The following is a 13,600-nucleotide window of genomic DNA, read 5'->3' as shown; positions in this document are numbered from 1 at the left end:
AGTAGGAGGGTGAGGCCCATCCAGGTAGACACAGACACACACAGAGACACAGAGCTTCCTGTAACATTTCCGAGTGTCGAATTCTGTCTCCCGGTCTAGAGGTTTTTCTTCTTGGTCTTTCCTGAGACTTCTAGGCTCCCAAGACCCTCTTGATCAGGGCAGGGATGAGGGTGCCCCAGGGTGGGAGAGTCGTGGATCCCTGAAAAGAGGAGGCTGCTCCCTCTCTTCCCTCCCCCCACCTCCAGATTTCCTCATCTGCCTTGACACCTTCCGGTGGGTGGGGACGTGTATGGACAAATTTGTGGGCTGGGGACCATGGAAGTGGAGGAAATCTACAAGCACCAGGAAGTCAAGATGCAAGCACCAGCCTTCAAGGACAAGAAACGGGGGATCTCAGCCAAGAATCAAGGTTAGGGACCTTGAGGTGGAAGGGAGGGGTTAAGAAGGAGAGGTGGCCGGGCGCGGTGGCTCAAGCCTGTAATCCCAGCACTTTGGGAGGCCGAGACGGGCGGATCACGAGGTCAGGAGATCGAGACCATCCTGGCTAACACGGTGAAACCCCGTCTCTACTAAAAATACAAAAAAACTAGCCGGGCGAGGTGGCGGGCGCCTGTAGTCCCAGCTACTCGGGAGGCTGAGGCAGGAGAATGGCGTAAACCCAGGAGGCGGAGCTTGCAGTGAGCTGAGATCCGGCCACTGCACTCCAGTCCGGGCGACAGAGCGAGACTCCGCCTCAAAAAAAAAAAAAGAAGGAGAGGTGTGGGGGCCGGGGGCCGTTGCTCACGTCTGTAATCCCAGCACTTTGGGAGGCTGAGGCGGGAGGATTGCGTGAGCCCAGTCGGTGGAGACTGGCCTGGGCAACATAGGGAGACGCTGTGTGTAAAAAAATAAAAATAAAAAAAGAAGAAGAGGTTCAGATGGGAGAGGTAAGGGATTAAAGGTGGGGGCCGGGGGCTCCTTCCCTTCCAAGGTGTGTGTGTGTGTGTGTGTGTGTGTGTTTATGTGTGCTGTAATCACTCAAACCCTCACACACCCGCTCTGCTTAACCAAAAAGCAGATTTTAGCTTCTCACTCCTTATCTTTCACCCCCTACAATTTATTGAGTGCAAATGGGTTAGGTAAAACAAGATCCTGGGTCCCCTCTCTACACCACAGAGCTCTGAGCAGGTCTCCAAACCCTCCCACTGCCCTCCACACAGGTGCCCATGACCCAGACTATGAGAATATCACCTTGGCCTTCAGAAACCAGGACCATGCGAAGGGTGGTCATTCACGACCCACGAGTCAAGGTGAGCAGACACTCACCTGCTCACATCCCATCACCTTGGGAAGGGGTAGGTGGGCAGGCAACTGCAGGGCCCCCGGGGCTGCATGGACGGGAGGAGGCGATGGGGAAGGAAGAGGTGACAGCTGTTGATGTGATAATGAGGTCTGTTGATGATGACAATGTTGGGGAATGCTGGTGAGGGGGTCTGTGATGGTGACGGTGTTAGATCGCTGAGGGTGGCTGCTGGCGGCAGTGATGTTGACAATGACGGCAAGCTGCATGACCACAGCTGCTGACCGTTTTGGGAGGAGCGAGGTACCCATGGTGTTAGAGACAGTGAGGATGGTTTGAGTGGTGGTGCTGGCCCCTCAAGATCACTTCACTGCCTCTCTGCTCCAGTCCCAGCCCAGGGCCAGCCACCCTCAGACTCCACCCAGGTTCCCCGCTGGTTGTACAGAGCCATCCTGAGCCTGTACATCCTCCTGGCCCTGGCCTTTGTCCTCTGCATCATCCTGTTGGCCTTCATCATGATGAAGAGTGAGTACTTCTTGGGAGAAGGGTGCTGGGGGGCCCTAGACTTTCTCCTTGTCCCTCTCTCTCTTTCTCCCTGGGTGCTTCAAGGGTTTTCCTGCCCCTCCTGAACAGATGTTGAGATGTCCAAGCAGCTGCTGGGCTTTAAAACGGAGCTTTGGAATGGTGAGCAGAGGGTCTGAGGGAGACCCATGGGGTCACGGTGGCGGTCTGGAGAGGGATGGATGCACAGACACCCCTGTTTCATGCCATCAGTCTCAAACTCCATGCAAGCCTGCGAAGAGAGACAGGAAGAAGTCTGGAAGTCTGTTCAGAGCAGCGTCATCATGGTCAGGAGCAAGGTGGAGAAATTAGAGATGCAATTAGCAGGTGCCTGTGCAGTCTCGCCTTCTGTGGGGGAAATTTGTCACCAATGCCTGGCATTGAGCTGGGGGCAGGGAATTCAGGGCAGGAGATAGCCGGGGTCTTACCCTTCCAAAGCTCAAGTTGTGGAGGGGCAATGGGTGTTACCCTCTGGGTCGCTCTGTAGGTATTTAAAGGCTCCTGGGAACCCCAAATCCATGGGCTCTGTTGTACCCCAGGGTGGGTGTGGGGCAGGGAGGGGGCTTCCAAGGAAGGTGGGGGCTTTGTTTGAAGCTCCACCGCAGCTTGATGTATCTGTTCCCACCCAACCCTTCCCGCCCCCAGGCATAAGAAACACTGACACAAAGGTACAGAAAATCTTGGAGTTGCTGCAGAGAAAGCCACGTAAGTTGACACCCCAAGGAGAGGTGGAGGAGGGTGGGTGGGACTTTGGATTTAGCCCCAGTTCCTCTCCCAGGGGCGGGATCTGTCTCACTGTAGGTCTCTCCCCATCCCCAGAGTCCTCACCTCAATAAATGAGAGAACATTGTGGCAGCCAAAGCTAAAGCTTGGAAGACGGGGCTGCATCTGCTAATGAAGACGGGAAATGACCCTCCTCCAGCCTAATGTGACCCTGCCCCTCGTCCCACATATAGAAAACCTCGAGTCACGGTGAATGAGTGTCTCGGAGCTGCTCGTGTGTGTGTACACCTGCGTACGTGTGCGTGCGCGTGTGTGCGTGTGTGCATTTTGCAAAGGGTGGACATTTCAGTGTATCCCCCAGAAAGGTGATGAATGAATAGAACTGAGAGTCACAGTGAGTGTGGCGTGCATGTCTGTGTCACGTGACATACGTGAGTCTCAGCATGTCACGGTGGATGGCTGTGTCTGAGGACCTCCAGCAGGTGTCACTCTGAGTGTGGGTGTTGGTGACATGCATTGGACGGGCCTGTCTCCCTGTTTGTGTAAACATACCCGAGTGTACTGCGGCGTGTTTTGTGTCTACACATGTCATAGTGGGGGAGATGTATCTCTGTACATGTAGGTGTCGCCGTGTGTGCCCTGTCACTATCTGTGCCTGGGTGAATGGCTGTGTCATTATGAGTGTGCCAAGTTATGCCACCCTGTGTGCTCAGGGCACATGCACACAGACAGTCATGTATCTCTGCACTCACATTTTGTGACTCATGAAGATAAATAAAGTCAAGGGAAAACAGCGTCGCTATGGGACCTGTTATTGGGGCAACTGGAGGGGCTTTGGGACCTGGGGAGAGGGAGACTCCGCACGTGACAATGACCCCGGAGCACAAGGGTGGGCGAGACTGGGTGCCGCGCGTGAGTACCTGTGTGCCTGTGAATGAGTAACTCATTCCCTGTGTCCCAGAGTGGGTGACCCTGAGCGTACAACATCTCCCTGAGTGTACCTGGGCCCACGGATATATGCAAACCCCAAGCGTGTACCCATGTGTGTAATCGTGCCCGTGAGTGTATCTGTGCCACTGAGCATGCATCCATGAGTGTACATGACTCTAATGTACTATGTCCACTGCTCATGCATGCACTTTATTTTTTTTTTGTTTTTTGTTTTTTGAGACAGGGTCTTCCTCTGTCACCCATGCTGGAGGGCAGTGGTACGATCATGACTCGTTGCACCCTCGACCTCCTGGGCTCAGGTGATCCTCCTGCCTCAGCCTCCCGAGTAGCTGGGATTACAGGTTCACACCACCACACGTGGCTAATTTTTTTATAAAGAGGTGGGGGTCTCACTATGTTGACCAGGTTGGTCTCAAACTCCTGGCCCTAAGTGATTCTCCCACCTCCGTCTCCGAAAATGCTGGGGTTACAGGCGGGAGCCACCGCGCCCGGCCACACGGATGCACTTAAGGCGATTGAACCCATCCCCAAGGGCATAGGAGTGTCTGGAAACGTGAACAGGTGTGTCCATGTGCAAGGGTATACATGGGCCCATTGTCATACGCGTGCCCTGAGGGGATGACTAGGCCTGCAAGCGTCCCCTCCAGCGTGGGCCACCCAGAGTCAGCGAGACCCTGACCACGCGCGGAGCAGCGATCACAGCCGCGGCCACGTCCTGGGGTCCAGCTCCACGGACTCGCGCGCCCCCGTGCGGCTGCTCTCGTCGGCGCGCCTGCGCACGCACTCCTGGCCCGTCGCGCGCCTGCGCACGCAGCGCCTTTTACGGCGCCGTAAAGCAGCTCTGGCCAGCGGAAGGCTGCGGTTCCTGGTGAGATCTTGCCTGCCCCCTTGCCCGCGCCGGGCCTTGTGCGCTCCCGACCCCTTCCCCGCGGGCCTGTGGGTCCTGGGCTGGGGTATCGGCGTCCACGATCCCGGGTCCGCTCGCTTCGGCCCCCTTCAGGAAACTGCGAGGAGGGTGGGTTTCTCCCCATTGTAGAGGTACAGGACGAGAGTCGCGGGGCCGAGTCCCTGCGGCGGTTCAGCTCACTTCAGCCCGCATCGCAGCCCGGTGGTGGGGTCTTAACCATCCCCCTCTCATCGCGCGCGCCCACGGCCCTCGCCACGGACGGATCTGCATGCTGGGGCTGGGGCGACCCGGAGCCCCTGGGACCTCCCTCCCCTCGCCGCTAGTTCTCCCACCTCCCACGCAGACCTCGTTGGGGTCGGCTCAGCATCCACAGACCTCCCCATGCATGGTGGGGGCGGGTTCTCAGCTGCGTCTCCAAACCCGTCTCGGCGCCCGCCCCCCACCCCATTTCTCTCCAGGAGCCCCCTGCCCCATCTCCCTCTCCCTGCACCGACAGCTGATGGGAGGACCACAGTTGCTCAGCATCCAGCTTCCTCTCTGGAGAGCACGGGGGTGGGAGGCTCCCAATACCTCTGGGCCCCTTCTCCCAGCCTTCAGAACCCAGGCCCATCCGCGTCTCAAAGGACGAAGGGTTCCATGCGTGACACATCGGAGCTGCCTGAGGGCTTGGGGTTGGGGATTCCCCGCTCCTTCTGCCTGGCCCCACGGATCTCACCTGTTCAAGCCCCCAACCCTCCTGGCCTTTGGTCTTGACATGCTCCTATCCCACTCCCACCCTCCACCCCCTTTACTCTGGCTTTCCGCAGGAGGCAGGCAGGAAAGTTCCCGAGGGTCGTCAGTGCTGGAGCGCATGACGGGGCAGGGGTGACTGCCCATATCCCCTTGTGGTAACTCATCTCTGTCACCTCCCTACCCTAGATCTGACGCCCCTCCCCCCATACACTAGTTTTCTAGCTACTCCCGTAGGTGGTGGAGCGGACAGGAAGGCGCTTTTCGCAATTGAACAGTCTGCGTGCCCGAGAGTTAGGTGGTTTCCGGCGCCCTCTTCTGTTCCCCCTCATGTCTCTCCTCCCACCTTGTCCCTACTCCTGCTGGCTCGCTGCCTGCCGAGGGTGTAAGCCTCCCCACTTCCCTGATTTATCTGGTTACATGTAATCGAGGCGTGTTTTACGCGCATCTCTTTGCACGCGGGAAGTCGGCACTGGACCACACAACGGTGGCGTGGGGCGAGGGTGTCCCAGGGCTCCTCGTGGTTCTCCCTTCTTCCCTCCCCGCCTGGTCCCCTTCCCAGTTGCCCCTGACACCCGCGCTTCTTGGTCTCCCAGCAGGGCGGCGGCGGCATGGAGGCGCGCTTCACGCGCGGGAAGTCGGCGCTGCTGGAGCGCGCGCTAGCGCGGCCGCGCACGGAGGTGAGCCTGAGCGCCTTCGCACTGCTGTTCTCTGAGCTGGTGCAGCACTGCCAGAGCCGCGTCTTCTCGGTGGCCGAGCTGCAGGCGCGCCTGGCGGCGCTGGGCCGCCAGGTGGGCGCGCGCGTGCTGGATGCGCTGGTGGCGCGCGAAAAGGGTGCCCGGCGTGAGACCAAGGTGCTGGGCGCGTTGCTCTTCGTCAAAGGTGCCGTGTGGAAGGCGCTCTTCGGCAAGGAGGCGGACAAGCTAGAGCAGGCCAACGATGACGCGCGTACCTTCTACATCATCGAGCGCGAGCCGCTCATCAACACCTACATCTCCGTGCCCAAGGAGAACAGCACGCTCAACTGCGCCAGCTTCACGGCGGGCATCGTGGAGGCGGTGCTCACACACAGCGGTTTCCCTGCCAAGGTCACGGCGCACTGGCACAAGGGCACCACGCTCATGATCAAGTTCGAGGAGGCAGTCATCGCTCGAGACCGGGCCCTGGAGGGCCGCTGACCCTGCTGGAGATAAAGGATACAGAGAGCCCCTCCCCAAGTGTGTCTTGTGTCTTGTGTGGGGGCCTCAGATCCACTCAGTACCTTGAGCCACAGCCCTGCCCCAGGCTGGGGAGGGAGACCAGGTCCAAATGTGTTTACAATAGAGTGGGGGTGGTGGGGGCACCTCTGGCCATAGGGTTTGGGGGGTTGAGTGAGGCCAGGGGTGGTGGGAAGAAACAAACTGGACAGAAGGATTTGGTGGGAAATGCTGGCAGGTTCTGGAATCACGGTTGGAGAATATCTGCAGGCTTTAGGGGGCATGGGGTTCTGGGAGACCATCAGGCCGAGACAGACTCCTTTAGACTTGTAGTGGGCGAAGTACCAGATGGGCAATATTTTATGCCATTAGTCTTTATTTTTTATTATTTTTTATTTGTTGAGATAGAGTCTTGCTCTGTCACCCAGGCTGGAGTGCCTCCACCATCTCACCTCACTGCAACCTCCAACTCTGGGGTTTACACGATTCTCCTGCCTCAGCTTCCCAAGTAGCTGGGATTACACCTGGCTAATCTTTGTATTTTTAGTAGAGATGGGGTTTCACCATGTTGGTCAGGCTGGTCTTGAACTCCTGACCTCAGGTGATCTGCCCACTTAAGTCTCCCAAAGTGCTGGGATTACAGGCGTGAGCCACTGTGCTCAGCCGCCATGTGGTCTTGTCCCATTACTCTGCCTACGTATTGAAAGCAACCACAGACAGCATGTAAAGGAGTGGGTGTCACCATGTACCTAGAAAACAGGCTGAGGGAAATTGTTTGCCTTCCTCCCTCATTTATTTTATTTTTCAGAGACAGGGTATTGTTCTGTCGCCCAGGCTAGAGTACAGTGGCACAGTCATAGCTCACTGCAGCCATGAACTCCTGGGCTCAAGCGATCCACCTGCCCCAGCCTCCCAAGTAGCTGGGACCACAGGTGCACACCACCACAGCCAGCTAATTTTTTAAAAATTTTTGTAGAGATGGGGGTCTCACTAGGTTGCCCTAGGCTGGTCTTGAACTCTTGGCCTCAAGCGATCTTCCCACCTCGGCCTCCCTAAGTGCTGGGGTTACAGGTGTGAGCCGAATCGAAGTGTGTTCTGTAGATCAGCAGTAGCAGCGTCAACGGGGAGTTGATCCATAAGGCAGTCTCAGGCCCACCCCAAAGCTGCTGCATCTGAGGCTGCATTTTAGCCAGGCCTCCAGGGTATTCCTAGGGACCTTAGATTGAGATGCAGGCTTTAGGGTATCAGAATTGCCAGGAGGGGCTGGGTGCAATGGCTCACGCCTGTAATCCCAACACTTTGGGAGGCTGAGGCGGGTGGATCACGTGAAGTCAGGAGTTCAAGACCAGCCTGGCTAACATGATGAAACCCCGTCTCTACTAAAAATACAAAACATTAGCTGGGTGTGGTGGCACGTGCCTGTAATCCCAGCTACTTGGGAGGCTGAGGCAGGAGAATCGCTCAAACCCAGGAGGTGGAGGTTGCAGTGAGCCGAGATTGCACCATTGCACTCCAGTCTGGGCAACAAGAGTGAAGCTCCAACTAAAAAAAAAAAAAAAAAAGGGCGCGGTGGCTCACGCCTGTAATCCCAGCACTTTGGGAGGCTGAGGCAGGTGGATCATAAGGTCTAGGAGGATCACGAGGAGTTCGAGACCAGCTCGGCTAATATGGTGGAACCTTGTCTGTACTAAAAATACAAAAATTAGCTGGGCATGGAGGTGCATGCCTGTAATCCCAGCTACTTGGGAGGCTGAGACAGGAGAATCGCTTGAATCTGGGAGGCGGAGGTTGTAGTAAGCCGAGATCACACCACTGCCCTCCAGCCTAGACGACAGAGTGAGACTCCATCTCAAAAAAAAAAAAAAAAAAGAATGGCCAGGAAGGCTTGTTGCAACCCAGGTAGCGGGGCTGTACCCTCAGACTTCCAGATTGTGAAGCTTTGCGGTGTGCCTGAGAATGTGCAGTTCTAACAAGTTCCCAGGAGCCACTGATGCCCTGGGACTACCTTTTGAGAACTGTGGCTCTGGAGACCTCCCTGTCAAAGTCCAGAACTGTCTGGAGGCTTTTTATATATATATAATATATATTATATATATATATAATATATATTGTATTTATATGTAAATATATATAAATGTATAAAATATATATTATTTATAATATACAAAATATATATAGTACATATATATATTTGAGATGGAGTCTTGCTGTGACGCCCAGGCTGGAGCGCAGTGGCGCAGTCTTGGCTCACTGCCACCTCTGCCTCCCAGGTTCAAGCCATTCTCCTACCTCAGTCTCCTGAGTAGCTGGGATTACAGGCGTCCATCACCACACCTGGCTAATTTTTGTATTTTTAGTAGAGACGTGGTTTCACCGTGTTGGCCAGTCTGGTCAATACTTTAAAGTTAATCTTAAAGTTCAGGATGATACAAACACATTTTCCTTGTTAAAAAAAAAAAAATAAGTGGGATGCAGTGGTGCACACCTGGAGTCCCAGCTATTCAGGAGGCTGAGGCAGGAGAATCGCTTGAGAGCAGGGATTGGAGTCCAGCCTGGGCAACATAGTGAAACCTTGTCTGAAAAGATTTGAAATAAGGCCGGGCGTGGCAGCTTATGTCTGTAATCACAGCACTTTGGGAGGCCGAGGTGAGCAGATCACTTGAGGCTGGAAGTTCGAGACCAACCTGGTCAATATGGCAAAACCCATCTTTACTAAAAATACAAAAATTAGCTGGATGTGGGGGTGGGCACCTGGAATCCCAGCTACTCGGGAGGCTAAGGCGGGAGGATCACTTGATCCTGGGAGGTGGAGGTTGAAATGAGCCAAGATCGCGCCACTGGCACTCCAGCCTCGGCGACAGAGTGAGACCTTGTCTTAGAAAAAAAGAAAAAAGTAATGTATTACACCTCAGGCGATTTTCCTTTCTCTTTTTGTTCACCACACTTGGTTCCTGATCGCTCCTCCTCCCCAAGAAAAGTCCTTCCAGATTTTTGTTTTTTGTTGTTGTTTTTTTTTTGAGACGGAGTCTCGCTCTGTGGCCCAGGCTGGAGTGCAGTGGCCAGATCTCGGCTCACTGCAAGCTCCGCCTCCCGGGTTCACGCCATTCTCCTGCCTCAGCCTCCCGAGTAGCTGGGACTACAGGTGCCCGCCACCTCGTCCGGCTAGTTTTTGTATTATTTAGTAGAGACGGGGTTTCACCGTGTTAGCCAGGATGGTCTCGATCTCCTGACCTCGTGATCCGCCCGTCTCGGCCTCCCAAAGTGCTGGCATTACAGGCTTGAGCCACCTTCCAGATTTTTGGGGGGATCTGGGATCCAGTCTTCCCTGCTTCCTTTCCCCCACCCCCCAGGATGTGAACAGGCAGATCTGTTGAGAAAAGGAACTGCAGGGACTGTCAGCTGGGCTCCCCTCACTGGTTACGAGAAGGGCCAAAGCGGTCGGTGTCTAGATTTGTTGGGGATGCTCCATGGGGCTGCCTGGTGGACTAGGGCTGAGGGCTTGGTCAGGGCAGTCGCAGTCATCCCAGCAAGAGGTGTTGAGCTGGGTGGGCTTCAGCACACTGGGGAGAAGGTGGTGCATCTAGGATGAATGAAACCATGGAGCAACCACCACGCATAGCCCAGGGCTGATCCTGGAATAGCTGTTGGCTGGTGGAGGTGGCGCTGGGAGAGGGCTTGGGCAGGGTGATGGCCTGAATCTGGAATGATGGGGAGGCGTCTAGGGGGCCAGCAGATGCACAGGTCTTGGGGTTTGGGGTCTGGAGTTCTGGAGGGAGGTCTGGGCATCAGCACAGACAGAAACCACAGTCCTGGATGGGGGACAGAGGGAGGGAAACATGGTGTCTGAGAAGCTGGATTTCAGAGCAAAATGCAGGACGCTTTGAGCTAAGCAGCCCCAGGCAGGTCCTCTGAGACCCTGGTGAGAGGGGCTTCCAGGGTCCAGAGGCCAGGCTGTGAAGGATGTCAGAGAAATCGGGAGGGAGGAAAGGAAGAGGGGCTGCGGGAATTTGTAAGCTGGGAGTGCAGGGCCCAGGGTCTGTTCCCATGCGCCGTCCTCACCCAGCCACCACCGTCCTTACCTGGCCACCGAGGCTGAGTTAGGGGGCTTGAGAAGGGAGAAGGTTTGAACAAGCTGTAGGGTTATGAGGCTGGGCCTGGGGTTGGGGCAAGGGAGGCTGATGAGAAAAAAGAGGAGCCTGTGATCCGGCAGCTTCTGATCACAGCAGCTCTAACTTAGAGTGCTTTGAGCTGCAAAGGTCTCCCCTGGACCCTCCAGGTGGGTGGGTGAGAAGAGGAGGAACCGGGCACCAGCCCTTGGTGAGCTGGGCAAGCAGCATCACCTCATTTCACAGGCAGGTTCCAAAAGAAGTCATGTACCCATGGTCACACAGATTAATTATTATTTTTTGAGATGGAGTCTCACTCTGTCGCCCAGGCTGGAGTGCAGTGATGCGATCTCAGCCTCCCAGGTTCAAGCAATTCTCCTGCCTCAGCCTCCCAAATAGTTGGGACTACAGGTGGCCACCACCACGCCCAGCTATTTTTTTTTATTTTTAGTAGAGATGGGGGCGGGGGTTCACCATGTTGACCAGGCTGGTCTCAAACTCCTGATCTCAGGTCACCGCCCACCTCAGCCTCCCAAAATGCTGGGATTACAGATGTGAGCCACCATGCCCAGCCCAGATTTATTAATTTGACAGGTATTTTGTCAAGCACCTACTGTGTGCCAGGCCCCAGGGACACAGCTGGGAACAAAACAAAGGCAGTGGCCTCCTAAAGCTCATTCTACCTGGGGTGACCAGCAGCACACAAATGAGAAGATGGCAAGTTTTGTTGAAAGGAGGGCTGTGGTGAGAATGTGCGGCGAGGGGTGGGGAATGAGGGCTGGGGAGTCAAGGTGTAATTGAAGTGTGAGCAGGGATGGGAAGGCACTCAGGACAGGCTCCACGGAGAGGAGAGGCTTGGAAGACGGAAGGAGCAGAGAGAAGGACAGGTGCAAAGACCCAGTGACAGGAGCGAGCTGGCGTGTTCAAGGAACGGTGGGGAGGGGCTCTGTGGTCATCAGGGGGAACCTATAGGATGTTGGCTCGTTTTCTCAATTTTTTTGTTTGTCTGTTTGAAACAGAGTCTTGCTCTGTCGCCCAGGCTGTAGTGGCAGTGGTGTGATGTCGGCTTACTGCGACTTCCACCTCCCGGGTTCAAGCAATTCTCCTGCCCCAGCCTCCCTAGTTGCTGGGATTACAGGTGTTTGCTACCACGCCCAGCTAATTTTTGTATTTTTAGTAGAGACGGGGTTTCACCATGTTGGCCAGGCTGTTCTTGAACTCCTGACCTCAAGTGATCTGCCCACCTTGGCCTCCCAAAATGTTGGGATTACAGGCGTGAGCCACTGCGCTGGACTTGCTTTGGCTTTCTCTCTTCTTCTTCTCCTTCCTCTTCCTCTTCTTCCTCTTCTTCCTCTTCTTCCTCTTCTTCTTCTTCTTCTTCCTTCTCTTCCTCCTTCTTCTTCCTCTTCTTCTTCTTCTTCTTCTTCTTCTTCCCCTTCTTCTTCCCCTTCCCCTTCCCCTCCTCCTCCTCCTCCTTCTTCCTCCTCCTCCTCCTTCTTCCTTCTCTTCCTCCTTCTTCTCCTTCTTCCTTCTTCTTCCTCCTTCTTCCTCCTTCTTCTCCTTCTTCTTCTTCTTCTTCCTCCTCCTCCTTCTTCCTTCTTCTTCCTCCTTCTTCCTCCTTCTCCTTCTTCCTTCTTCTTCCTCCTTTTTCCTCCTTCTTTCTTCCTTCTTCTTCCTTCTTCTTTCTCCTTCTTCTTTCTTCTTCTCTTCTTTTCTTCTTCTTCTTCTTCTTTTTTTTTTTTTTTGAGACAGGTTCTCACTGGCGCCCAGGCTGAGTGCAGAGGCACAATCCTCCCACCTCAGCCTCCCAAGCAGCTGGGACTAAGGCGCCCACCACTACGCCTGGCTGATTTTTGTGTACTGGACCTCAGTATGTTGCCCAGGCTGGCCTCAAACTCCTGGACTCGAGCAGTCCTCCCACCTCGGCCTCCCAAAGTGCTGGGATGACAGGCATGAGCCACCGTACCCAGCTGGCTTTGGCCTTTCCTCTGAGCTGGAGGAAACTTTTGGAAAGGGGGCAGTGAAGAGAGAGCCCCGAGTGGAGGCAACTGCTCCAGTTGGGGCAGTGGCAGGAGGGGTGAGCAGTGAGTGATGTGAACGCTGTTTGACAGCAGAGCCCACAGACTTTTCTTATGGACTTGGACTTGGAGGTGCTGTCAGGGGAAAGGGAAGAGGCGCAATGATCCCAGTGCTGGCCTGAGCCACTGGGAGAGGAGTGTGGAGAAGGACCCTGTGCTCCTGGCCTCCCTTCATGGCCTCGGGCATGGGCTGACCTTGGCTGAGCCTGAGGCTGGTGCCACCTCAGCCTCCCAGACCCTGAATAGGGTTAACACCTCCAGACCTGAAATGGCCTCCGGTTGAACAGGCCAACTCCCCATCAGCTTGTCCAGCCAGCCAGCACCTACTGAGCGCCTTCTGTGTACCAAGCCCTGTTCTGGGTACTTCCATGAGTCAACTCACGCCCTCCCCGCCTCAGGGTGATCCACTGCCTTCCCTACAATATTCCAAGGCGCCATTGGACTTCAGAGTCTTCATGTCCTGCACCTTCTCCTTGTAACAAAGGAGGAAAAAACGAAAACGGGAGATAGAATTCTACTTCAGTTGCTCCTCAATTTGTTTCTTTCTTTTTTTCTTCTTCTTCTTCTTTTTTTTTTTTGAGACGGAGTCTCTCTCTATCGCCCAGTCTGGAGTGCAGTGGCCGGATCTCAGCTCACTGCAAGCTCCACCTCTCGGGTTTACGCCATTCTCCTGCCTCAGCCTCCCGAGTAGCCGGGACTACAGGCGCCCGCCACCTCGCCCGGCTAGTTTTTTGTATTTTTTAGTAGAGACGGGGTTTCACCATGTTAGCCAGGATGGTCTCGATCTCCTGACTTCGTGATCCGCCCGCCTCAGCCTCCCAAAGTGCTGGGATTACAGGCTTGAGCCACCGCGCCCAGCCTTTTTTTTTTTTTTTTTGAGATGGAGTCTCACTCTGTTGCCCAGGCTGGAGTGCAATGGCACGATCCTGGCTCACTGCAACCTCTGCCTGGGAGACCTCTGGCTCCCAGGTTCAAGCAATTCTCCTGCCTAACCTTCCAAGTAACTGGGATTATAGGCACATGCCACCATGCCCAGTTAATTTTTGTGTTTTTTTAAGTAGAGATGGGGT

At 55.1% G+C, this 13,600-nt stretch overlaps 2 protein-coding genes across 5 annotated transcripts; both read left to right on the top strand.

Moving 5' to 3' along the window:
* Nucleotides 1-55: 55 nt before the first annotated feature.
* MCEMP1 (mast cell expressed membrane protein 1) lies at nucleotides 56-3,361 on the top strand. Its single transcript, XM_033196565.1, has 7 exons — nucleotides 56-409; nucleotides 1,200-1,289; nucleotides 1,667-1,804; nucleotides 1,913-1,963; nucleotides 2,054-2,167; nucleotides 2,486-2,545; nucleotides 2,660-3,361. Exons 1-7 carry the CDS (start codon nucleotides 316-318, stop codon nucleotides 2,674-2,676), a joined length of 564 nt encoding a protein of 187 aa, XP_033052456.1. The 5' UTR covers nucleotides 56-315; the 3' UTR covers nucleotides 2,677-3,361.
* Nucleotides 3,362-4,328: 967 nt separating this feature from the next.
* Nucleotides 4,329-6,362, top strand: TRAPPC5 (trafficking protein particle complex 5). 4 transcript variants are annotated; one of them, XM_033196562.1, is made up of 2 exons: nucleotides 4,329-4,382; nucleotides 5,750-6,362. In XM_033196562.1, the coding sequence occupies exon 2, from the start codon at nucleotides 5,762-5,764 to the stop codon at nucleotides 6,326-6,328; it is 567 nt and encodes a 188-aa protein (XP_033052453.1). In that variant the 5' UTR covers nucleotides 4,329-4,382; nucleotides 5,750-5,761; the 3' UTR covers nucleotides 6,329-6,362. The 4 variants fall into 4 exon arrangements, with proteins under 4 accessions (XP_033052453.1, XP_033052452.1, XP_033052455.1 ...); XM_033196561.1 differs by having other exon boundaries at nucleotides 5,747-6,362; XM_033196564.1 differs by having other exon boundaries at nucleotides 4,368-4,552.
* The last annotated feature ends 7,238 nt before the right edge of the window (nucleotides 6,363-13,600 follow it).

The sequence above is a fragment of the Trachypithecus francoisi genome, unplaced genomic scaffold (genome assembly GCF_009764315.1).
Source record: "Trachypithecus francoisi isolate TF-2019V2 unplaced genomic scaffold, Tfra_2.0 Lachesis_group5, whole genome shotgun sequence".
Lineage (NCBI taxonomy): Eukaryota > Metazoa > Chordata > Mammalia > Primates > Cercopithecidae > Trachypithecus > Trachypithecus francoisi.
Note: the sequence above shows the minus strand (reverse complement) of the source record. Positions and strands in the feature narration are given on the sequence as shown.